A 25,871-nucleotide genomic window follows, 5' to 3' on the forward strand; every position below is an offset into this window, starting at 1 on the left:
ATGGCGGCTGGGGTATTATTACAGTGTTGTTTTTGGCTAAAAATTAACGAACAAGCAATGAAGTGTGAGCAGGCGCATTATCGTGGTGCAAAATCCATGAATTATTTTGCCACAAATCCGGGCGTTTTTTTTTTGGATTGCTTCACACAAACGGCATTGAACTTGTAGGTAATACTCCTTATTAATCGTTCGATCTTGTGGTAAGAACTCATGATGCATTATGCCGTTAAAATCGAAGAAAACTATGAGCATAACCTTTACATTCAGCCGTACTTGTCTAGCTTTTTTCTGTCTTAGTGATCCAGAATGCGTCCACTGGGACGATTGAGCCTTAGTTTCGACATCATATCCGTAAACCCATGTTTCATCACCTGTTATGATACGTTTCAGTAGTTCTGCATTGTTGTTGACTTCATTTAGCGACTCCTGAACAATTTCCATTCGCCGCTGTTTTTTTTTAAATTCAACAATTTTGGAACAAATTTTGCTGTCACACGTCTCATACCCAAAACATTTCATGGTATGAGCCAATTGATATCACAACATCATCAGCGACTTCTCTAATTGTGTTTGGCGATCATTCATAATCATTTCTTTCTCTTTTTCCACGTTTTCATCTGTTGTTGATGTGCTCGGGCGTCCGGGGCGCTCGTCATCTTCAATGTCTTCATGACCTTCTTAGGAAAGCTTATACCACTCGTAAACGCTTGCTTTACTCATAGCAGACTCACCAAAAGCAATATTTAACATTTTTAAAACATTGCTACACTTTATTCCATTCATATAGCAAAATTTAATACAAATTCTCTGATCCATTATTTATAAAAATAAAAAAATCGCCGATCGTACCAAAACACTTGTTATCCTTTCGACAGCTGACAACAGACTAAACACCCAATATGGCTAAAAATGTACATATACTTTTCAGACATGTTTACCAATACAACAAGAAAAAAATCCCGAGAATCGGAATAACACAACTCGCGAAATTTCAAAATTCTCGTTACTTTTTGAACACACATTATATATATATATATATTTATAAAGCCTATGACACCCCTGGTAACATAAGGATTCCAACACAGGATCATACATCTAAATCAGTTTGGCTGTTGAGCTGTTATGGTGGAACAAACATACATCCACACACCCTAAATACATTACACTCCTTTTTTGGATAATCGTGTAAAAAAAAGAAGCTAGTTTTACTATAGTACTTTAGTTTTGCAATAATCCAAAATGTGATGTGGTATGAAGGAAAGTGTTTAGTGTACCAAAAATCAGTTTTGAAGTTTAAATCATTTTGAACACATGATACTAACATAAGATGAAATAAAAAAAAGAACACCAGAAGCAATAATATTCTCAAAAATCATTTCAGTATCTTACTGAAATGAAATCGACTTCCAAATCAGCTGATTTGGAAGTCAAGAGTTCCAGCGTTCAAGTCCTAGTAAAGCCAGCTATTTTTACACGGACTTGAATACTAGATCGTGGATACCGGTGTTCTTTGGTGGTTGGGTTTCAATTAACCACACATCTCAGGTATGGTCGAACTGAGAATGTACAAGACTACACTTCATTCACACTCATACATATCATCCTCATTCATCCTCTGCAGTATTATCTAAACAGTAGTTACCGGAGGCTAAACAGGAAAAAGAAAGGGGTATTGTGTTTAACTGATGAATATGTTCTGTATGTAATGATTTATTTTGCTTTGTTTAGTGTCCTGAAGGTTACATTATAATTTTTAAATTTGTGAGCTATTTTCTTTGAGTCTTTATTTATATATATTAATGTAATAATTTTTTATTATAATTTTACTTATTTTGTGTAGGAGTGCGTCAGCAGGTCTTCTGTTACATCTGTTTGTATGTACTAGATATTTTATAATGTTGAGTTTTTCTATGTGGCCTTCAGATGAAGTGGATGTAGAGAGTAGCCTGTAATCATAATCTAATAACAGACTATTTGGGTAAGTTTGAGAAACTCATAATGCTTATGTGAGTTTAGGTGGTGCTGTGAATGAGGTGATGGTAGAAAAAAAAACATCAGAAATCCGTCATCCACATTATAAAACAGCAAACAACATAAATGATGAAATAAAAAAAAAAAATAAATAAATAACAGAAGGTTAATTAAAGAATTATACATGAAGCAAAAGCAGCAATGAAAGTAATTAACAATATCACTGATTTGGCGAGTCTAGGTGGAGGTGATAGGCAAGGATCCTGCCTCTCACTGACACTGTTCAACATTTACATTGATATATGGTTAGTATTACATTAGAAGAAAGAGAAAAAGGAATAAGTATAGGAAGACAAAAAATAAGTTGCATAATTTCTACTGATGATATGATAGTTGATGGTGCACATGCACTTAAAAAGATTTTTAACAGTCCTGGAGGAAGAAATGAAAATAAATAAAGAAAAACTAAGGTAATGAAGTGGTAAGGAAGAATAAAAAAAGTAAAAAAATTGATATTTGAAGACTATGGTGACATAGGACTGGAAGAACACAATATTAATTAAAGGAAGGATAGTGATAGCAAAGGAAACCTTCACTAAGAAGAGGAAATTACTGTTTAATAAAAGTTTGAACTTGAGGGTTAAGGAAGAGGTTAGCCAAATGTTATTTATACAGAATGTCCTATTGTATGGAAATGAAGTATGGATGAAGAGGAAGAAGAAAGGAATTGGATTGATACTTTTGAGATGTGGATATGAGAAGGATGGATAAAGTAACATGGATAGAAAAAGTGAGGAATAAGGAATTAATGAACAGGATTAAAAAAGAAACAGTAGTTACATGTGAAGTAAAGAAAAAAAAGCGAAACTGATTAGGTCATGCAGTTAGAAGAAGTGGACTCTTGCAACTGCATTACAAGGGTCAGTAATAGGAAAAAGGAAGCAAGGAAGAAGAAGGATGAATTTAATAACTGAGATGAAGACTGGAATATACAAAGGGATGAAGAAAAAAGCTTGGGACAGAAATGGGTGAGGACAGTGGTGGTGTAAAGGACCTACCACCATTAGAGCATCCTGATCCCCTAGGGGGAAGACACCCTCCAACCACCCCCTCTGTACCTAGCCCTGATGGGCTTTACCAGAGGTCATCTTATAAACCTCGGCATGTGACATCTCTTGGTCACCTCAGCCCAAGATGCCACCGATGCAAATGTCAATAGCAACATTCCCATCAGTCTAACGATTACTAAAAATAACAAACCACATCTCTAGTGTCAAGCAAGACTGAAAACTGTAGTCATTGAAGGAACTGAATCACCTACCTACCCGAAAGGTAAAGTGAGTTCACCATCCAGAACACCAGATGGATGATGAACTAATAGACTGACTTTTATTAAAATGATTTACAATCAAGTTTAGTCACCCATAATCAGTTTCTTAATTAGCTGTTTTTTTTTATCATGGCTCTTTCTAATGGTTGCTATAAAAAAGTTAATTAAATTATGATTTGTTTTCTTTAGATCAGCTTGATTTCTACTGACCGTCAATTTCATTTTAGCTGAAATAACTTCAGTCTATCAACATGGTATTTTTTGTAATTTTTTTCTGCAATATAATCTTTCTGGAAACAATTTTAATTCAAGCATTTATAGCAGAAATTGTTTTTAGCCTAAGTTAGATTGTGAGGGTAAAAATAATTTTCAATTTTATCACTGAGAAAATTGTTACATTTTAAGTACTAGACAAATTCCTAAAAAATTCAGTCACATAGGAAGCTTCTTTTTATAAGAGTATGTATTTTTTAAAATGAAATGGTTTGATTTTTATTGGCATTCATACTTATTTTAACTTCACACTGAAATTATTCTAATGATTAATTAATCTTAAAAATATTTTACTAGAGTAATTGAAATCTATATGTAATACAGCATTTATTGAAGTAGGATGTGATTTAGATCTGTGTTGAGTTTGTTTAAACATTGTTTTTGTTAGATTTAATGTATATGTAATTTCATATCCTTTGTTCTTGATCAGATTGTTGCTTTTGTTCAAATAACTGTGCCTAAATGTACCTTCCAGTATTCAGAACTTATGCCACTGGATTATTAATGCCCTTCAATATACATCTTGTTAGTGTGATCAATTGTATTTTTATTATATGTAATTTATAACAGATTTAAATACATTTCATTTATTTTAATATTGTATTATTAGTAACTTATTTCTCATTGGTTAATTATGATGTACGTGTACATTATTTATATTTTAAGAAGTATTAAAGTATTTTATTTAGATTCACATTTAAGGTACATATTTAACAGAACTGAATTAGTTAACAGTAGTATTATAATCACAAAATAAATATTAAAAACAGCTGTTGAACTTAACTAGCTTAACATATTGATATGCCTTACACAAGTAAGAAGAAAAGAGTTACATAGTTTGTTTGTCATTAATAAGGAGGACATGAAACTGAACAGCTTTCATGCATAATGTGTAAAAGTTTTATGATGTGGTTTATATCACAGTGTATCAGTTTCTATGAGGTGACTGCCAAAAGTTGATTCTGTTGTATTCATTGCTTGAATGGTTTCTTTATCTATGTAGTAATGTGGATATGGTCTGCCCAATGCAATATCTGATGCAGTCAATGCAGTTTAATTTGTAAACGTTTGAATTTTTGTGTTCACTGTGTGGTTTACTTTGTTATGCCCCGTGTCACATGGCCATTTCCATCAGGGAATTTTTTACCTCAAAACACAATCCTACGGTTCCTCAACCCCCCCTATTCACCTGATTTGAATCCTTGTGATTTTTTCCTTTTCCCGAAATTGAAACACGTCTTAAAAGGACATCATTTTGGAACTCTGGAGAACATTCAAAAGACTGTGACCGACCAGTTAAAAGCCCTACCAGTTGAAGCCTTCCAGCGCTGCTACGAGGAGAGGGAACAACGACTTCGCCGATGTATAGCTGCCCAAGGGAACTACTTCGAAGGAAATATTGTAGTTTGAAAAAATGAAAAACTTTGGTAAGTAAAAAATCAGTCTCGTTACTTTTCTCACACACCTCGCACATATAAGTTAGAATATAGTATTTAACATATGTAAGCACTATTACTGGAATGTATTTCTGGAAATACAATAATTATAGGAATTAAGTTGAAGCCTTTGTTCTTTATATTATTTTATTGTCTTATACTCACATAATTAGAATGAACATCTAACGTTATATTAGTCTCTTTTTAGAACTCATTTTGTAAGCATGTACGCATAACATTGTTCCTAAATTTTGTAATAGAAGATATATCCAAAATAGTAATATAGAAAGAATATTTATATGTGTAATAATTATTTTGATAGTAAATAAATAAAGTTTGTTTTTTTAAAAAGAAACTTTATTAAGAATAGACTTATATTAACAAAATCTTCAATCATGTCATTGTACAAATGCTGTACTTATATCTCAATACTTTTAAAAATAGCACCATTGTATACTGCGGCCAGTTTTGAGTGTAAAATATTGTTTGAAAAACGTAATTTGACTTCCTGGTCTGTTTAGACCAAGTAGAAAATGCATATATTAATTTTACTTTGGTGTAAATCGGGTCAAATTCGTACGATTCATTGACGTCATTGATAGCGATTGAATAAGGATAATCTTTTCCTACAGAGTGATTGAATATTTTACATCGCAACGAAACTTCATACACTAAAATACCAAAACAATAAATTACTGAAGTACACTACGGTAAAATTTGCTGAAGATCTTATAGTTTACCGGTAAGCTTATCAATGTCTGATCATAAAGGACAGTGTTTCTTAAACTGAGATCACTCAAGGGGCCCGCGAAACTTACGTGCTTTTTTTTTCATAATATCTAAGACAAAACAATAAAAATTAACGCCCTACGAAATTAAAAAATAGAATCCCAACTAACCATCACCTCCACTAGCTTATGCAGTGGGATTGTTTTTTGTAACATTGCGCCAAAATCCTTCTACGCATCAGGCATTTAAGCGGGCGCGGTTGCCTGCCTACATTATCGAGGACATTATTTAGGTAAGGTAATTTACGCAGTAATCTTTAAAACTCATAGGTGTATCCATAAGTATATTAACTTGTTCACGCAGGTTTGTGTACTTTAACTTACCCATTTGTGCTTTTAATATGTGATTTTTCGAGCATGGCACCGTTTGGTATAGCAACTATTATATATAATTTGAAAACAGCTTATCAAATTCCAATTCGATTTCCTCGAGCGCTTTCGGCTATTCTGCCATCTTCAAGAGGATAATTATGACTAACATATATAAATCTATAATCTTACATAATTAAATTGTGTATATATATATATATATATATATATATATATATATATATATATATAAAACAATTGATCGTCATTTTGTTAAAATTCGTCAAAAGTTAAAGTTTTAAGTCTAAGTGACTTCGTCCGTATTGTAATAGTTTCTCTTCACAAAGCCCAAATCACACAAATCATCACATTTGTATTTTAAGAAACGCTTAGGACATAAAAGTTAGATTATTCTGTGATGCACTCGTAAGTGAACGTTTATCACGGATCCTCAGAAATCATGTAAACATTATCAATTTTTCAAAAGTACGTTTTCGTGACATTGAACAATCGATAGTTAACGTTACTTATCGATTTGTTTAAACATATAACTTCTGATCTGATGAAAATGGTGTATTGGTGTTTCGATGCTGTCGAGATTGGTTATGATTTTTCTAATTCCTTGAATGTTAGTTAATTATGAATAATTGCCTTGTGTGCTAATTCTGAAATACTAATTGTTATCTCATCATGGATAATTTAAAAAAAGGTTTGTATTTTGTGTTGTTATGTTAACATTGAAAAAATGTTTCCTCTGTTTTATGTTAGTAAAACCCCGCCCACACAATTTAGATTAAAATGTCTAAATGAAAATGTTATTGATTCTGAAATTAGTTTTATTTATATTCATTATCCTTTATGTTGTTTTTTCCCCATACCTGTGTTTCTTTTGAAAACATGCCCGTATTATTTAGTTGTTCGATTCAACAGTTTCGATAATTTGTTATTTTTTATGTTAATGTTATTTTTCTGTTTGTGATAATTTGAGGTATTGAAATTTTATAAGTACAAAGTATTTCGCCCATTTATTAATCGTGTACTTGTACATTGAATTAATACAAACGTCTAATTTGACGATTTATTGTAGTTACTATTTGTTTATTGTTTTTGGTTATTTTATATTGAGTTTTTTTATGTGTGGTCTGTTCAATAATTTTTAACTTGCTTTTCATTTAATTTCAGAGATTATTGTTTGCTTATTAATTTCAATGTGGAATGTATTGTACCTGCCTGAAAAATTGTAGGTCTATCTAATAGTTTCTAATTGTTACATAACTACTAATATTATGATATAAGCAAGGTAGAGAGTTGTTAATTTAGAACCATCTTTTACAGTTGTGGCCAGGTTATTAAGAATGCATCAATATTAAATTGTTGATAGTATTAAAATATACTGGTTTATTCTGATTTCTAATGTATTCCTTATATCATTATGTAAATGTCATATATTCAGCAAATTTCTCCCAATTGACTCTTATCAAATACCTTGAATTGCCTATGAAAGAGACTCATTCCTTTTTCTCTCCCTAAAAATTTCAGTCCAACCATCCTTAGTAGCCTGATAATCTGTTGTTCCTTTCCCTTTCCCAAAGTCCACCTGTTCCTCTCCTACATTCTCTTCTGTTATTCTTATCAACCTCAGATTTAGGACTTAACAATATTTTAGCAATATGTATTATTAAAACTTGTTATTCTGTGTTCTGTAAATTTTTTGGCGCCAGTTTTCTTTAGAATAGGTATCATTAATGTTTTTACAGTTTTCAGGCCATTATTCCATACTGTATATCCTATTATACAGTTGTACTAACTAGTCTTCTGTTCCTTCCTCTTTTAAGCATTTATAAAATTCTGTAGGAAGTTCATCTTCTCCACTCAGTTTTTTATTCTTCATTTTTTTAAATTGCTATCTGTTTTTCACATTTTAATATTGATAGTCCTTTAATGTCATCTTCAGCTACCTCCCATTCTTTTCTACGTTAAGTTCTTCAGGTTTGTCTCTTGTCATATAAAGCTCCTTCACATAATTCCTTCCATCTTTCTCTTCATGTTGCATTTTACCATCCTTATCCTCAATTTCTCTCTTTCCATTTATTCTATGCAATGCTCTTCATTGTCCTATACATCATATCGTATTGCCCTATCTTTTCTAGATCCTCAATGTCATTGGATTCTTCCTTCAACCTTGTTTCCCTAGCTTTTTGTGTTAACATCCTTAATTCATTGTTTAATTTTTGATACAGTGCTTTTTCATTTTCTCTTGTCCTATTCTTATACTGCTTTCCTTCTATTTTCTTTAGCATTTCTGTTATTACACACAATTTTCTTGGCTCTTTTTCCCTCATAATGGTCTACTTCTTTCTCTCCATTCTTACTGTGGCATTTTTTATTCTTATCCAGATTACCTCACTGTTCCCATTCTCCTTTTTTCTTTCTTTAATTGTCTTAGTAAGTTTTTCTCCTATTGTTTCTCATGGAATTTCTTCAACTTTTCTAAGTACCATTTTGCAAATAACCCTTACTTTCTGTACCTTCATTAAAAATATTCTCATTTCCATTGTAGGTAGCACGTGATCAGTATTGATTTCTGCACCTGGTAATCCATTGGTTTCTTAACTTTCATGTTCTAAGATATGGTATATTTCTTTTGGCAAAATTCTACTAATCTGTTCCCCTTCCATTCCTCTTCACTAAGCCAAATTTTCTTACCACATTTTCAGACGACAGCATTCCAGTCTCCCAACAGAACCTTACAGCAGCCCTTTTCTGATTTTATTACATCTTCAATACTCTCATATGTCTTTTCAATATCTTCTCTGTAATTTCGTGTTGGCATATATACTTGTACTGTAATTAAATCTTTGGTAATATCCCAGTCCTTAACGATATTAATCTATCATTTTTATAACATACTTAATTCACCAGTTTTTCTACTTCATTCCTTGTAATTGTTGCTACTCTGTTTTTCCTTTCTTTTTTCCAGAAGAGAATATAGCTTCTCCACTCTTTTATTTCCCTCTACCCTTCCCACCTTATTCCACCCAGTTCTAATATATTAATTTTATGTATCTTCATTTCCCTCTTGAGATCCTCCAACTTACTACTCTGTAACAAAATCTTGACATTCCAAATTTCTATATGCAATTGGTCCTCTAACTTTGTTGCTTCTCCTGGAAATTCTATTGAAAAGCTGTTTTAACTCTGGAACATTTAACAGAAGATGTCAGCATGAAGTGTAATGCAAGGAATTATCTCTAGGATCTTCAGTACAGCAGTTTTTTGTTGCCTTCTGTATTAATACTATTTACTTCCTGAAGAAGAAGTTCCTTTATTTAGGGCCAGTTTCCCATCCCCAGGGGATAGAGTGCTCTGTGTTCACCACTGCTCTTCCACTCTCTGAGGAGACTATTGGTACTTGTAATGGGGGAACTCCTTATACCGGAACTAACTCCGTCCCTTTATTTGTTAGCCGCTTATGTATTCTAACAATTGTTACCCACTCTCTATCATGGGGAAGTGAATAACTGGATTTTCCCTTCACCCAATCTTGGGCCTTAAAAGTATTTCCTAGAATCTCTAGTACTTTTAAAGAGGGGTCATATGTATGTTGTTATCAGAATTAAATAATTTTATTTAAATAGAGATGGTTATAATATTTTGCATATTTAAATAAAATTTGGGTATTTACGTATTAATGCCACCACAGCTACAGCTGCTGTTTAGGTTATGTTGACTTCGTGTACTGACAAATCGTACGTATATCAAAATAACCTAACTAAATATAACTTACGCTCACTTCGCTTGCTAACCTCTTATAATTATCATTAAATATGCATAATATATACAACTTATTAATAATAAGCACCAAAATCGGTGCTTAATGTTAATCCACCGAAATCCGATTGACCACTTTGTTTCTAAATAAAGCTGTAGATGCGGTGGCGTTAATACGTAAGAGGTTAGCGAGCGTAGGTTATATATAGTTAGGTTATTTTGATATACGTATGATTTGTCAGTACACGAAGTCAACATAACCTAAACAGCAGCTGTAGCTGCGGTGGCGTTAATACATAAGTACCGAAATCTGCTACATTTAAATGCATATATTTTTTAAAGTTGTTATTTGGGGATTTTTTGAAAGTTTTATGGTAGTTTTAAAAATATTTTTTTAGCTTACAAAGCCTTTTTGTCGTTTATTTTTCAGGTACTGAGGTTAACAAACTTCAGCAACATTTAGCTCTACTAAAAGAAGAATATGTTAAGTTGCAGACCCATTGTAATGATTTGGAACGTAAATATGCTTTGGCATCTGCTTCTAATGGAGAGGTTGGAGAAAATAGTTTTGTTTCAAAACTTTTGAAAACAGTAACAGGTCTTTACAATAATTCATTATACAGGTAATAAGATGAACATTATTTACCTTTTACTTAAGTGTTATTTATGTGCCAGATTTTTTATCTACAATGCGTTTTTTGCAGTCAGTTATTTTATTCAGATTTTTCTTGATAATTCATTAATTTCACTATTGCTTCTTTAAAATAAACTAAGCAGATATAATTGAGTTTGGCTTGCTAGGTATGTGTTTTATAAATAATTCCAATTAAATTAGAATTGTTTTTAGGTTAATTACTGTTATATTCAAGTTATTGTTGTAGCTGTATACCTAAATTACCTTTTATGAATTATTTTTTTGTTTACTTCTACCTTATTCTGGATTATTAAAATAAATGATTATGATAAGATTTGATCTATGATGTAAAATTTATTGATGCAAACTATTTAGAAAACTGGAATTCTAAATGTTCTGGTTTTCTTGGAATAGTGTGTGTTTGTGTGTGCATGCGTGCATGAACCTGTAATTGCTTTAATGTTTGTGATTATTTTAATATTTTATACATTTGTCCCAAATCTATGTGTAGATAGGTATTGACTGGTTAGAATGGTAGAGGTCTTATATGTTGTCAGGGTTTTGTTTATTTATGTTCATACAAAGGTTTATTAAATTATTAAATGATTAGTTTTTACACAACTACCCAAAAAGGAGTATAGTGTGTGTAGGGTGCATGCATGTATGTATCTCAACAGCTGAACCAATTTAGTTGTCTGACTCCATGTTGGAATACTTACATTACCAGGAACGTCGTAGACTATATATATCTGAAAACTAATTCTATAGCTTGAAATAAGGAAAAAAGTTCAAACAAACAAATGTCTGAAAACATTTTGTTATTGAGTTACAGCTAGCGAAAAATTTCATGTGGATTTCAGTTCTCCTGGTGAAATTTCACTATATTATAGGTAAAATTGTTGGTTTCTTTTGTTTTTTGACCTGAAAAAATTGAATAAAACAGTCCCCAGAACTGCTTTTCCTATAGTTTTCATGATATCCAGTGTAAAACTGAAAACTTTGGTGACGAAAAACAGTTTTTTAGGTTTGAAGTTTTATTATTAAAATGTGTAGAAAATTTTCTTGTGAGAAAACTGATTTAATAAAGTTTATGAAAAACAAAAAAATCAACCTTTATTAAATAACAAATTTAACAAAAAGATCTTATCAATTTGTAAAAATTAAATAAAGGCGTTTTTTAGTGCAGTAAATTTAGTACTTCGAAAAATTAAAATATTTTTAATTTAGTTTTAAAAAATACTCACTGTGGTTTATACTCTAATAATTTATTAGATTAGATTTTAATTTATTAGATAGAGCTCAGAGCGATGCAGGCATGTAAGGTACTAAGGTTATGGAATCTTCAGCATAAGATGCTTTTCAGTGCAGAGAAAACCACTATGATGTTCTTGAAGGGTCGTCTAGCTGCAACCTGTTATCTGCGGGTTGTGATGGACGGCCTTCAGACCAGGTATATTACCGTTCAGAAGTATCTGGGTGTTATCCCCGATGAGAGACTTCTCTTCAAGGAGCACCTCCAGTTTGTGGCGAAGAAGGCCAATGATGCTTTCTTCGGTATCCGTAGTCATTCATCCCGATTGGGAGTTGAACAATCGTACCATGCGTATTCTTTACAAAGGTGTCTGTAAGGCCATTATGTTGTACGCTGCGCCCGTCTGGGCTCATTGTTTGCAATTCCAGTGTTATATGGACATTCTTTTGCGAGCCCAGCGTCATCTACCGCTAGCTGTTGTCAGCGGCTACAGAACTGTCTCGCGAGAGGCAGTCACTGTGATCGCTAGCATAGCCAGCGGTATATTTCTAAGAAGGGAGGCCTTCTAATGTCAGAGCGTATGCGGGAAATGGAAGACCAAGGTTTTGATTCTTGGCAAGCTAGGTGGAACGATTCTTCTGCTGGTCGATACATGCATGGTATTTTTCCAAATGTCAGAGAGTTACGAGCGATTAGCTAGGTTTCCCTCAATCGGAATATTACTCATTTCTTTCAGGACATTATGCTTTTACGGATAGTTTGGCTAGGTTTAGGTTGGTTGACTCCAGCTTGTGTCCAGACTGTAGGTCAATGACACGGTGGACCATGTCCTGTATATCTGTCCCCGGTATGAAGCTGAGCGTACCAGAGTTGTAAGGGAACTTGAGAGAGTTAACTCCTTCTTTGATCTGCGGGTCAACTGGAGAACTCGCAGAGACTGGGTAATTGTAGCTGGCTTCCTCGCCCTGTGCAGGACGGCCGAAGGGATCTAGTCGAGTAGGAACCTGGGTGGCTAGGGTCTGCCTGGACAGTAGATTGGCAGAAAGTAGGCGCTTTGGCAGCGAGCCACGGTTAGTCAGATAGAGGTTTCAATAATTGTAAAACTGTCGGCGGAACGGCAACAGCACTGCCGATGGGCATAGGATGCCATGCAGCCGTGAGGTGTAGTGGCGTTTTGACAAGGACATTTTAGAATGAGCAAACGACACTGTCGGCGGGATGCGGCTGCACTGCCGAAAGGCATGGGACACCATGCAACTGTGACGACGTGTTGCAGCATCTCGACGATAGTTTATTGTGGTGAATGTCACATGGGACTCTGCGATGGAGCCGGGAGCCGAGTGGGAGTAGTAGGTCTGTCTGCCTCTCCCTAGTGTACCAGACCAGAGTCCATAATTAAGTCAGGAATTTATTAAAGTGTAAGTTAAGTTTCACTAAGGGAACTAGGACTAAATTTCGTTGTTGCGTTCAACATGTTTGGTGGTATGTTGTGTTTATTTTGCCTCGAATTACGAGACATTCACAAAATTGGCTCATAATAAGTAGAACTAGGCGCAGGGTTCGCGCTTATCTCCACACGAGTTGCCCTCGACCAGCAGCCCATCGTCGGCATAAGCCACGATGCGACAGCCACTGGGCATACGCAATCGCATGAATGAATCGAACTCAACGACCCAGACGAGTGGACCTAGAACACTGCCCTGCGGACAACCTTTAGACAGGGGCTTTTCTATCTCCGAACTGCCGTCATGAAGGACAACAGTTCTGTTGCTGAAATAACTCGAGAGAGTTCTGATTTCGTTTTGCGTGCAACCACGCTGCTGCAGTTGAAACAAGGCAGAGGGCCATCACAAGTTATTGAAAGCCCTGGATATATCCAAAAAGACACCGAGTACATAATTGCACTCGCTGGCTGAAGCCAAATCCATAACTCTAAGAAGCGCGTCCTCTGTGCCCTTGTCATCGCCCGTGACCCCACTATGCCAAAGAAGCAATATGGCATTCGCATCAACTCCTATGAGAATAGGACGACCCGCTACCAGCCTAACAATTCTATTCCATCTTTCTAAGTGCTGTTCAGTGGGATCTCTGTACTGAAAGTATGAACTAACTACAACCAGGTCCAAATCATCCACGGCAAGCTTAACAACGATGTGATGCGTGTCAGAGGCCTGCCGTATGAAGACTCTATCTATCGACTTCCTGCACAGTATGGCGGACTTGCTATCACCAACGAAAAACTTATTGCAGCTTGAAAAACCTGGCAGATCACCCTTAACCACATATGGGTGCTGCAGAAGGAGAACATCGAGGCTCTGTTTCTCAACAATCTCACCTAGTTCAACTTGGACTGCATAGACTCCCTGGATATTAAGTTGACCTAACCTAACCATCGAGAGAGTTGAAGTACATCTCAACCGCTCTCAAATAGCAACTACACTCCTTACTATTGACAGAGTGCCTATGACATAACCTTTTACAGTTAACGCAAGGTGGAGCCTCCTTTTTCTGCGGATAGTCGTCACGCTTGTGGCCCTCCTCGCCACAATGCGCGCAGACCGACGTATACTTACAGAACTTGGCCCTGTAGCCAAACCAACAACATTTGAAGCATCACTGCACGTCAAGGTATTCCTTTACGCGACAGGATGCGAAATCAACAAAGATTCGTCCCTCCGACACGAACTTCTGATGGAGACCAGCCCCTAACTCAAATACACTGTGATACATGGTGCATCACGCTTACCAGTCTTGAAGACAAGCCTACACTGCTCTTTAAACAAGGCCTCGTCCAAATCAGTGTTCTGCTCTCGGATGAGAGACAGAACCTCGTCATCGAAGAGGCTCCGTTCTATGTCATTAACTATGATACGGGGCCTTCTCAAACGCTTGGGGTCTACTTTGACCTCAAGCTTCTTGACTGCTGGAGAGTCCTTGATGATTTGGACCGTCTCCTTGTTCTCTGCCACAACTACCAGCCCTTTGCTGGTCTCCTTAATGTCCCTAATCTTCAGGTGATTCCGGTCACCATGAAGGGCTGCCTGGAAATCACGCTTCAGGTCTTGGCTCGTGGTTAACAAAAAAGATCTCCGGCTTCTTAGCTGCCTGGCTGGCCTCACGCTTAGTCTTAAGCATGTCAGCGTAGCGCCTGGGCTGTGCTGGGGCTTGGACCACCTTGGGAACAACTTTCACCTCCTTGGGCTTGGAGGCCAAAGCTTCCCTAACCTTAGTAAGGTGGGAAGAATTTTCTTCCTCGCTCCTGCACTAACGCCGCCGGGGAGTGACACGAAGTCTAGTAAGTAGTCCAGTTCCTCCTGAACTACTTTAGCCAGCGGGGGGCAGAATTGCCATGTCTGTCCTTTGCCTTCTTGAAAGCCTCAACTACGGGGGAGGATTGCACCTGGGTGGGTGCCCCCGTGTCCATCACGCCACGCCGCTTACCTCGTCCTCTGAGGAGCTCGTCGATTGCACTGGCTCAGGTTTCCTTTTCCGCCTGGATTTCCTTACTTCCTGAAACTCGGACATGGCCAAAGTTTCCCTACTACATAACACACTAACCTGATGTAACAAGACTCTCGCTGTGTTCCTCCTAATGTACTCATTTGGGCAAGCCCACAAACGTGATAACTGCCCGCAGCGAGACGGGCAGCCAGAGACCTTGATATTCTCCTGTCACACTATGCACCGCTTTGCCGCTGCTGGATCGATTAAGTGCAATATGTCCAACGTATGGCAAGAAGCCACGGATTACTGCCCTCGCTCAAAAATGAGCGCGAGTAGAACTAAAGGGCGCTACCCTTTACTCGTTTCGGGGGCTTACGACCAGCAGTCAGTGCCACCTATTCGCCGCGATGAGGCGGGTGTCCGAACAAATATTCGCCTTGCACTGTGCACAAGTGATGATTGACGAGTCTCTGAAAATCAAATGATGCTAACCTGACCTAATGGGATTCTCGCTGTCTTCTTCCTAATGTACTAATTTGCGCAAGCCCATAAACCTGACAACTGCCCGCAGCGAGACGGGCAGCCGGAGACCTTCTCTCTTTTTTCCTGTTTAGCCTCCGGTAACTACCATTTAGATAATTCTTCAGAGGATGAATGAGGATGATATGTATGAGTGTAAATGAAGTGTAGTCTTGTACATTGTACATTCAGTTTGACCGTTCCTTAGATGTATGGTTAATTGAAACCCAACCACCAAAGAACACCGGAATCCACGATCTAGTATTCAAATCCTTGTTAAAATAACTGGCTTTACTAGGACTTGAACGCTGTAACTCTCGACTTTCCAAATCAGCTGATTTGGGAAGACGCGTTAACCACTAGACCAACCCGATGGGTTAGCCGGAGACCTTGATATTCTCCTGTCACACTATGCACCTCTTTGCCGCTGCTGGATCGATTAAGTGCAATACATCAACGTGCAGCAAGAAACCACGGATTACTGTCCTCACTCTAAAAAGAGCACGAGTAGGACTAAAGGGTGCTACGCTTTACTCGTTACGGGGGCTTACAGCCAGCAGTCGTTGCCACCTGTTCCCCATGATGAGGCAGGTGCCCAAACAAATATTCGCCTTGCACTGCATGCACAAGTGATGTTTTTTCAGAGTCTCTGAAAAAACAAATGACACTACCATTGCTAAAGAACTCAAAATTGAATTCGCTAGGAACTGTCGAAGGAATTCACTCTACGAACAGCTCAAAACACAACAGAAAGAGAGTCTCAGACACAACGTAATTTTGTCTGCATCATAGAAGCTAAAGTATATAGTAGTGAGTGACAGTCAGTACAGTGTAATTGTTATTACAGAAACATGATTTAATGAAGACTAGAAGTTTCACTTATTTTCCTGAATCACTGTTATGGAGCTGACAGAGACTATTATCTTGGACTTTATGTTGATGGTGCAGATGCAGAGTTAGATAAGTGTCGGCTTATTGTAGGAGATGTGATTTGGAATTTTCTGTTGAATATGCTCATCTGGAGTATTCCATCCCTGGTAGAAAAACATCTTGTTTTCATGCCAATATGTCTTCCTATAAACAAATTCAGTATGTAGACAAATTTGATGTTTGATAATAGAAAACATTTTGTTTTTTCAGCAGATTTTGGTCGTCAACAATGCTCTTAGTGTAGATATTGGTATTAGGTCAACTTGATGTGGTGTTAGAAATCTTATTTATTACATTTCAAATAAGTTTAAGTGTAATTTTATAAGTGACCATGCACTATTTCCAGATTTATAAAAATTTTAAACATTATATTGAAGAATATCGATTCATTTTGTTTTCAGCAGAATTAAAAATAAACTTCATAAAGCCTTCATATTCAGTAATTAATCGATTATAATTTATTCATTATCAATATACACAATTAGTTTTTCAGTACTACAGGGTATCATGAGTACAGTGTGTACATTATAGGGCATCATCTGGTTACAATTAGTATTATAGGGTATTGTTCTTCATTTTCAAAATTAGTCAGACCAAGTAATTATTTAATATTTGTATATGTATGTACACAGAATATCCTGTATACATCAAATTTGTTAGTTCTAGTCAAGAGTTTTAGGTCGTATCAAATTATTCATTGTTCTTCATAAGTTTAAAATCTAAATTATTAGAAAATTAAAAATGACAGTATATCATGGTGTTTAAATTTATGAATGTCTGATCTCTGGTAAAAAGAATAGTTGCTTACTATTAAAATGTAATGGTTGCCACCTTCACCAGATCAGGTAAAAGAATTGTGTTTGTGTCCAACATTTGCATAAAAGTTCTGATAAAGTTCTTGATCAGTGTTGCATTATAAAGCACAAAAGTAATGGGTAAAAAGAAGAAGAAGAGGTTACATTAATAGATAAAAATAGTTATATAAAATAATAGTAATGTAACTACGTAAATAAGTAAATAAAAATGGCACAGAATAAAATAATAATTTTAAGGTGTTAATTGCTAAATATTTGAGTGTGTTTATACAATGTTAAATGAGTATGCTGAAAATTATCGCTTATCTACTTAATATTATTTAAAACTCATCAGTAAAGTAATATTGTTTCTATTAAAGGGCATATTTTTATTTATTTTTTTAATAAATCGATAGGAAAATCTTTTACATTGTTAATAATTTATTAAAAATAGTACTGAACTGTAATAAAGTCTTTCTCTTAGGTCGAAGTATTATGTTGTGGTAACGTGGAAATAGTTTGGTTTGGTTTGATACAAGAATAATTTTTTTTTTTAAGCAAAGGTTGCATATTTCAATCATAAATATGTTAGTGGAAAGCAGTATTGTTGACAGTAGTGATACATTCTACTGTAATCATTTAAGAATGTTGACATTAAAAAATAAACTATAAAAAAAGTTGTCTATAACATTTTGCTTTATTGTTTTAAAAAAAAGTATAGTGCATATTTCATTAGTACAAAGAATATTATAGTGTGTACAAAGATATAACTATGATCTCATCGCACCAAAATTATCTAATGAAAGAACAACCCCGTTTAATACATTACATGCATTTGAATTACAAAACAAAGGAACAAAAAAATATTACTAATTTATTTACTTAACGACCTTAAGTATACAGTTAAACATGTATTTTAATGATAAAGATGAAATTAATAAAACATTATAAAAGCATGAGCATCTGGGCTGAAAGGATGAATAACTGTAATAATATATTAAACTAACATTAGTGCCCATCAATCACTGCAATTATAGTAAATACATCATTTAAAAAAATTTTCATTAGTTAAACTATACTGAGGAAAGTATTAACATCATACCTAATTATGTAAATTAACTCTCTCTCAAAACGAATCATACGATTAAATTTACTCCAATTGTAAACAACTTGAATATAATTACCTTGAATTTACTATATTCAAATAGTAATAAATATTATGTGTATTGTTGAACTTTAAATACCTCTAAATAACAACAAATAATGCAATGCAAATATTAAAAAAATAAATTTGGAAATGGACTCATTTCACCTTTATGGCACTGTGCTTTCTGGGATAAGTTAGTTTTACTCATTGTGGTGGGTTACATATTATAATAAAATCAAAGATTTGTGTGTAGAAGTGAATCTCTCAGTGGTACAAATCAGACTATCGTAACTACCTATTCTGTTTAAAAGTAAACATTTTTTTTGCTACCTATTAAAAAAAAAAAGAAAAATGCTAAAAAGAACTTTAATCCAGGTGTTTGTAACTTAAAATGTTTGACGGTCAAACTTTTATAAATCAAGATTCCATGATTGGTGTAAATAAATGTACTATGTAAAATATATTTTGAGTAATATACATTGTAGCTTACAAAGCAAATAAAAGCTAGTGAAATGTTTCAATGATATGAAAGTGCAGTTTAAGCAGGATATATAAAATAAAGTGATGACTGCAATAGTTTATGCATTGGTAAAATGAGTTGATCATTTAAACAGCATTTCTCAGAACATGTTACAATTTATATTCAAAAATGGATTTTAAAAGAAATTCTAATTTAATGGTAAATCTAATATCTAAACGGTATATAATGACAAATGTTAGAATTACTTAAAACTTCACTATAAAAATTATAGAATTAGAGCAGTTAGAAAGATATATTTACAAATAAAAATTTGAAAATAAAATAATGAATTATTACAGAATTATAAATTGATGATTTTATTTATGGTGATACAATATTATGTAATATCTGAAATTTTGTTGGCTGTCTTATATATATTTATTAAAATTTATTTGCACAAAATCATAATCAGTTACAGAATATTTTCATATATTAAGCAAAACTAAATAGTTACTGTGACAATTTATAGGTAAATTATTATTATTAATCAAAATTGAAGATGATTTAAGTCAATTCGTATTTATTATTAATATCGCTATTGGTAGTTGGTAAATTATACTGTGATTAAATTTAAACAAGATATGGAGATAACGGACTAATCATCTTTATACAGTATTTCATTAAATAAAATAATGGGATGATCAGTCATCTTTCAGACAGTTTTAATCTGATGGTTGGATTATTTTTGAAGTGCTATTATGATTTTTTTAGAGTTTTGGACGCTGGACTGATTTTTTATTTAAATTGTTAGATATCGACCTTATTGCTATAGGCAGTAAGGTCTTTAATTATCTGTCTGTAAGTGATTACGTTGGTACTTCATTAATAATATATTGTGTACTGGTAGTGGCCTATTATACTGTTGGCTGATAACAAACTTTAGTTTTTAATCAATTTTAATTCAATTTCTTATCTATCAGGTTTAATAAGATATGTTGCTGTAGCCTGACTCTTAAAGTTATTGTCTAATTTACATTTGTAATTTATCGAATCTTTTTTGTGTTTAATTAAAGTATATACAGGTGCATCAGTATACGGTGGAGTCTGAGGTCTGGTCAGGCTACTACAAGTGTGACATTGGCAGCTGATCAGCCAGAAGGCCTTCCCCCTAGGCCTGCTACGAGTGATAGGAAGGGAACAAAAAGACTGAAATTGAGGCAGTCCTCTACGGAGGATGAGGAGGAAGTGCCTCGTGGATTAGAGGTTCTTGTTAGCAGATTCGAAGGGTTGGCGAAAGAACTGAGAAAGAGTATTGATAAGAATGTAAAGAAGAATATAAAGAAGCTAGAAATGGAACTTAGCATAGCAGTGAAAGATCTGAGGAAAATGGTACTGGCACATCTTTTACCATTGAAAAGAAACTGACTACAGAGGTGGTGACGCAGACACAGGTTGCTACGGGCTGTCCCATTGAGGGTGCTCTGGATAATGGAGTGCCGGCATCCCAGATGATCGACTTTATCAAAAAAGGCTGGCCAAAGAAAGCCTTTAGTAGTACCCATATTGGGATCCCGGCAAAAATTGAGGGGATGTTCAATAAGGTTGCAGTTGTTGATATGCACGCATTGACAGAACCTAGATTGATGGACACACTAATTGCCAAACACCCACAAGTGGCCTGACTGTTTGTAAATCCGAAATTAAAAAAGCCGGGAATGTTGTGTTGGCTGCTCTGGAAACGAGACTGATAGGGAAAGTTGGACGTGGGGAGGCTCTGGTCTCCAACATGTTTCATTTGGCTTATGTGGACTCGGATGATGGCAGAAATCTTGTGCTGGCAAGATCTCTGCCATCATCTAGTGGAGGTTTTTACAAAAAATCAGAGAGAACAGTGGAGATCATATCGGACTACAACAAGTGGAGATATTCGGCCAAGATACTGCTACTTTGGTTCGGAAGACCCTTAAATGTGAAGGGAGAGTGACCGACCAGCAGTTGCTTCTATATTAATGCGCGCTGGTTGGCAAACTGTTTAATTTTTAATTTTAGGCGATGATATCCTACAACAGATGTGTACCTTCTGGCTCCCTTTTATTGATATTTATCCTAAAATTGATTTATTTAAATAAATTTTTTGTCGAGTAACTCGTATTAAAATAGTATAAAGCATGAGTTTGCACATACATCATTCTGAATATTGATATGTTTTTATGTACATGACCTCTGGTGCATTTTTTTAATGTTCTAGTTTTTAATTTTAGACTATGATATCCTACTACAGATGTGTATGTTCTGGCTCCCTCTTATTAATATTTATTCTAAAATTATTTTATTTAAATAAATTTTTTGTCAAGTAACTCGTATTAAATACTATAAAGCATGAGTTACCTGTACTTACAGTTTCATTATTATATTTACCACTACTGCTGTTTCAAAGTAAATGTATTCTTGCACAAATTGTAACTTTTTGCATTAAAAAATTATTCATTATAACCATGGTAGTATATGGAGGAAAGAGAAATTCCTTATAATAAGAATATGATACACCCGGTCTTTGATTATTCAGAAGAATAATTTCTTTGTTATCAATTAGTTATCTAATCATTAGTAGCCTGGAGTCAAGTTGCTCATAGAACTGATGACCGTCACTGATATCACTAACAGATGTATCATTTGTCAAAGACTGCCTGGTTTCATCGGCCATGTTCATTTGATTATACTTCAACGCCTAGAAACTGGAGTGTAGTTTTACTATATATAAACAGTTTCTCAGCAAAGTTGTCATTCTGAAGAAGTAGTTTTCTGTCTACAGATTTGAAAGTTGATAGAAAGTCATGAACCAGATGAGCTACATTGCTGACAGTACTTAGAATATGGATGGGTCAGAGCAGTGATCTGAAGCTCTAATTTCTAAGTTGCTGCACATTAGTGATTAACAATGTCGTAAAACATTTTAATTGATTGTTTCTTAATGATCATGGAAAAAGGAAAAATTGTCTTTATTATAAGAGGAGGAGTAGGATAATCATTTAGTAATTACTGTATAATGTTCAGAGGTTTACTGTTTAGTTATATTTCCAGTGATAAAAGATTGACTAAATAGATATAAATATAACAAATAAAAACACGGTTAAGTTTATTTAAAGCACAAGGTAATTTGGTTAGGTGGTTTCTAAACCAACACAACTTTATTGAAAAAAATTATCATACTGAATTTCATATTATTGTACTAGTCCAAGACGCCATCATTAGAAAAATATTTCCTACTTAGCATATCTAACATTATACCTGATTTATAAAAATATTAATTATAGGAGGATTGAATTTTCTACACTTTTTTTCTGTATTGCATACTTTATTTATTGTATAATTGCTTTCTTTCCAAAGTTCTTGACCTATTAATTACACTGATAAACATAATTTTTGTTTCCTAACATGTGATACATGATTTTAATCTGTTTTTTTATGCTGAAAACAAATATGAACTCAGAATCTTTCTATCACCTGCCATTTTTGAAAAATTTTTAAATATCAGTTAAAGGATTTTTTCATTTTTCAACATATAGTTAGTATTTTAAGCTCCTATATTGTATTTTGGTAGCTCATTTTTTATTGTTTAACTTTGTTAACATAATTTGTAAGCTATAAATAAACAACACTAGACAAACAATTAAATCATATCATAGTCACATATGACATCATATTAATATTGAAGAGTGAGCCTTCTTGAACAAGATTAATCATGTCTGTGCAGGTCAAAACATGCAGCTGAAAACAGAGCTATGTTGTTTGTATTAAGCACCGGATTTAGGAATGAATTAATTTTGTTCACTCTTATTGATGTCTTAAGTTTGTTAACAGTGCAGTGTCATAATGCCTCAAAATTGTGTAAATGATGTGGATGCCTTTTGTTATGTATGTACTGAGTTTACCGTAAAATGAAATAGAAAAAACATTACTCCTTTAATTTAAAAAGCATATCATTTGTAGTTTCAGTGTAAAATTGGTGATCAGGATAGGACATGGGCTCCTCGTATAGTATGCACTAATTGTTCAGTATGTTAAAGAGGATGGCTGAAAGGTACATGGAAGGCTTTGCCATTTGATGTACCTATGGTTTGGCGTGAACTAAAGGATCATATAACCGTTTGTTACTTTTGTTTAACAAGTGTGTCTGGAATTTCTAAAATATCTAAACATACTGTAAAATGTTCTTCATTGCAATCTGCAATCAGACCTTTACCTCACAGTGAAATTATTCCAGTTCCTGAGCCACCTGTGAATGTATGTTTTGAAAGCAGCGATGAAGAATCAGGCAGTACTGAAGAAGACAACAATGATTTTGAATTATCTTCTGATAAGCCACATCTTATACCACAAGGTGAATTAGAATTAAATGACTTGGTTAGGGATTTAAATTTAACAAAAAATCAAGCTGATCTGTTAGCTTAAGGTTAGTGTAAGGTTGGAATGTACTTCAAAAAATACAAACATTTCGGGCTTTCGAAGCTGGCAAAAAGAACTTTCTCAGTACTTTATCGATGAAAATAATTTGATTTATTGTATATAAACCTTAGGACTGGCGACTTTTTATAGATTTGTCCAAGTATAGTTTAAAAGTGGTTCTACTACACAAAGGTAACAAATATCCTTCGATACCAATCACTTATGGTATTAATTTGAAAGAGACATACGATGTGATGAAATACGTTCTTGAAAAAATAAATTATAAAAAACATAGCTGGAACATATGTGTGATTTGAAAGTTATAGCTATTTTGTTAGGCATGCAGTTTGGCTATACTAAGTACATGTGTTTTCTTTGCAAATGGGACAGTCGAGCTAGGGATAAACATTTTGTTATCAATGAAGAAGGATAGTCTCAGATTTTTGTACATCAGGCAGAAATTTGCGAATGTAAGTGAAGTAAAAGAAGGAGTATTTGTTGGTCCTCAAATAATAGAATGGGTCAAAGATGATGTATTTAACTCGATGTTAAGTAATGTAGAAAGTCCACTTCATTTAAAGATTTAAAGACTTCATTTAAAGATTTTCTAGGTAAACAAAAATCCGACAAGTACCACAATATTGTTAATCAACTTCTTACTTCATACAGAGCTATGGGATGTAATATATCTTTGAAAATACATCTCCTCCACTCACATCTGGATATTTTCCTGGACAACCTCAGAGACATAAGTGACGAACACGGTGAACGTTTCCACCAAGACATTTTGGTGATGGAAAGCCGCTAGAAAGGGAAATGGAATATTAACATGCTAGCTGATTACTGTTGGACATTAATTTGGGATGTGCCTGAGGCTATTTATAAAAGAAAAGCATCAGCGAAATCATTCTAACACAGGTATGACCATGCAAAATTAAAATTTTAAAGATTTTAACTATATTTACGCTTAATTTATTTTGAAGTGTAATTTATTTAAAACTAAGGGTGATAGAAAAATTGTATTTACAGATCTGTATTGTATGCAATAAAGCAATTCAATAAATGGTATTACACTTACAGAAACATTAAAATAAGTTTTTTGTCTATCAGTGTTATTATTAATTTGTTTGATAAGGACATGATATGACATCGTTTCTTGTTTTGTTTGATTCAAAATTTGTAAATATTGTACTTGTTTGTTTGTGATCATTAAAAGTTATAATAAATACTTAAATTAAAATTATAATAAATAAAAGGATTATTTATTCTGGAGATATGATACCAGAATAATAATTCCTTACAGGTGATCAGAAAAAATTTATTTATGCTAACAATTGTCAAGACTGCAGGTTCTAGTATAAATGTATATAATGATTATTGTGTCAAGTAATGTTCACTTTATACACCTTTTATTTAATTGCTATGTTTATCATCCTGAAAATATTTGCTTCTTACCTTCTTTATTCAATTTTCTATAAATTAAAGCCTTTAATAATTGATATAATAAGATATTTTTAAAATAATGTAAATTTACCTAAAAATATTAAATTATATTAATGGTAATTGATCCTGAAGAAGACAATAAATATTCCATTCAACTCCAGCAGGTGAGAGTCCCTTAATGCCTGATTATCCCCTCTCTTTTCTTTATCTTATATTACTTCTCCTCGGACAAGTCCCCAGAGAATTAGATAATTCACTTTGGTTTTCTCTGTATGTGATATGCTGCTGCTTCTAGTACATAGGACAATAGCTGTTTTATTGGTCATTCTGGGTGGGGGGGGGGTTGTAGTGACATCCTGTGTGTGTAAAACTGTCCAAGAAATGTTTCCTGTCTAGGAGTTGGATCTGAAGTCAACTATTGGCTGTGGTACTCACTGAATAGTGCACTTTCTATTGTTATTCCTAACTTATCTATAGTGTTAAAAAATATAATCCAAAATTGTAATTATATATATGAATACGAGGTCTGTTCAAAAAATATGTAGACTAACGTCATAAAACAAAATGTACTTTATTTAGAAGTTACTTGTCTGGGTCCCCTTCAAAGTACTCTCCTCCCTGATGCACACACTTATCCCAACGGTGTTTCCACTTTTGGAAACAGTCCTGGAATGCTTTTGTGAATGCTTCTTTTGTCGCATTTGCCGCAATCTCAGGAATCATCTCAAATATTCTTCCTTTCAAAGGTCTTTTGAGTTTGGGGAACAAGATGAAGTCACAAGGAGGAAGGTCAGGTGAGAAGGATGGGTGAGAAAGAACAGTGATCGAGTTTTTTGGCCAAAAACTCACAAGTTCTGAGGGCTGGATGGGCTGGAGCATTGTCATGATGAAAAAACCAGTCACCACTCTCGTAAAATGATCTCA

The 25,871-nt window shown here is 34.2% G+C and overlaps 1 protein-coding gene across 1 annotated transcript in view; it reads left to right on the forward strand.

The window, feature by feature from the left end:
• Positions 1 to 6,659: 6,659 nt before the first annotated feature.
• The window catches only part of LOC142323382 (rabankyrin-5), a 207,064-nt gene continuing 187,852 nt past the window's right edge, over positions 6,660 to 25,871 (forward strand). Inside the window, exons 1-2 of the mRNA XM_075362940.1 lie at positions 6,660 to 6,816; positions 10,309 to 10,501. Coding sequence (XP_075219055.1) covers positions 6,798 to 6,816; positions 10,309 to 10,501 — 212 coding nt within the window. The 5' untranslated portion in view covers positions 6,660 to 6,797. The remainder of the gene's footprint in view (positions 6,817 to 10,308; positions 10,502 to 25,871) is intronic.

Source organism: Lycorma delicatula, chromosome 4 (assembly GCF_047948215.1).
Source record: "Lycorma delicatula isolate Av1 chromosome 4, ASM4794821v1, whole genome shotgun sequence".
Taxonomy (NCBI): Eukaryota; Metazoa; Arthropoda; class Insecta; order Hemiptera; family Fulgoridae; genus Lycorma; species Lycorma delicatula.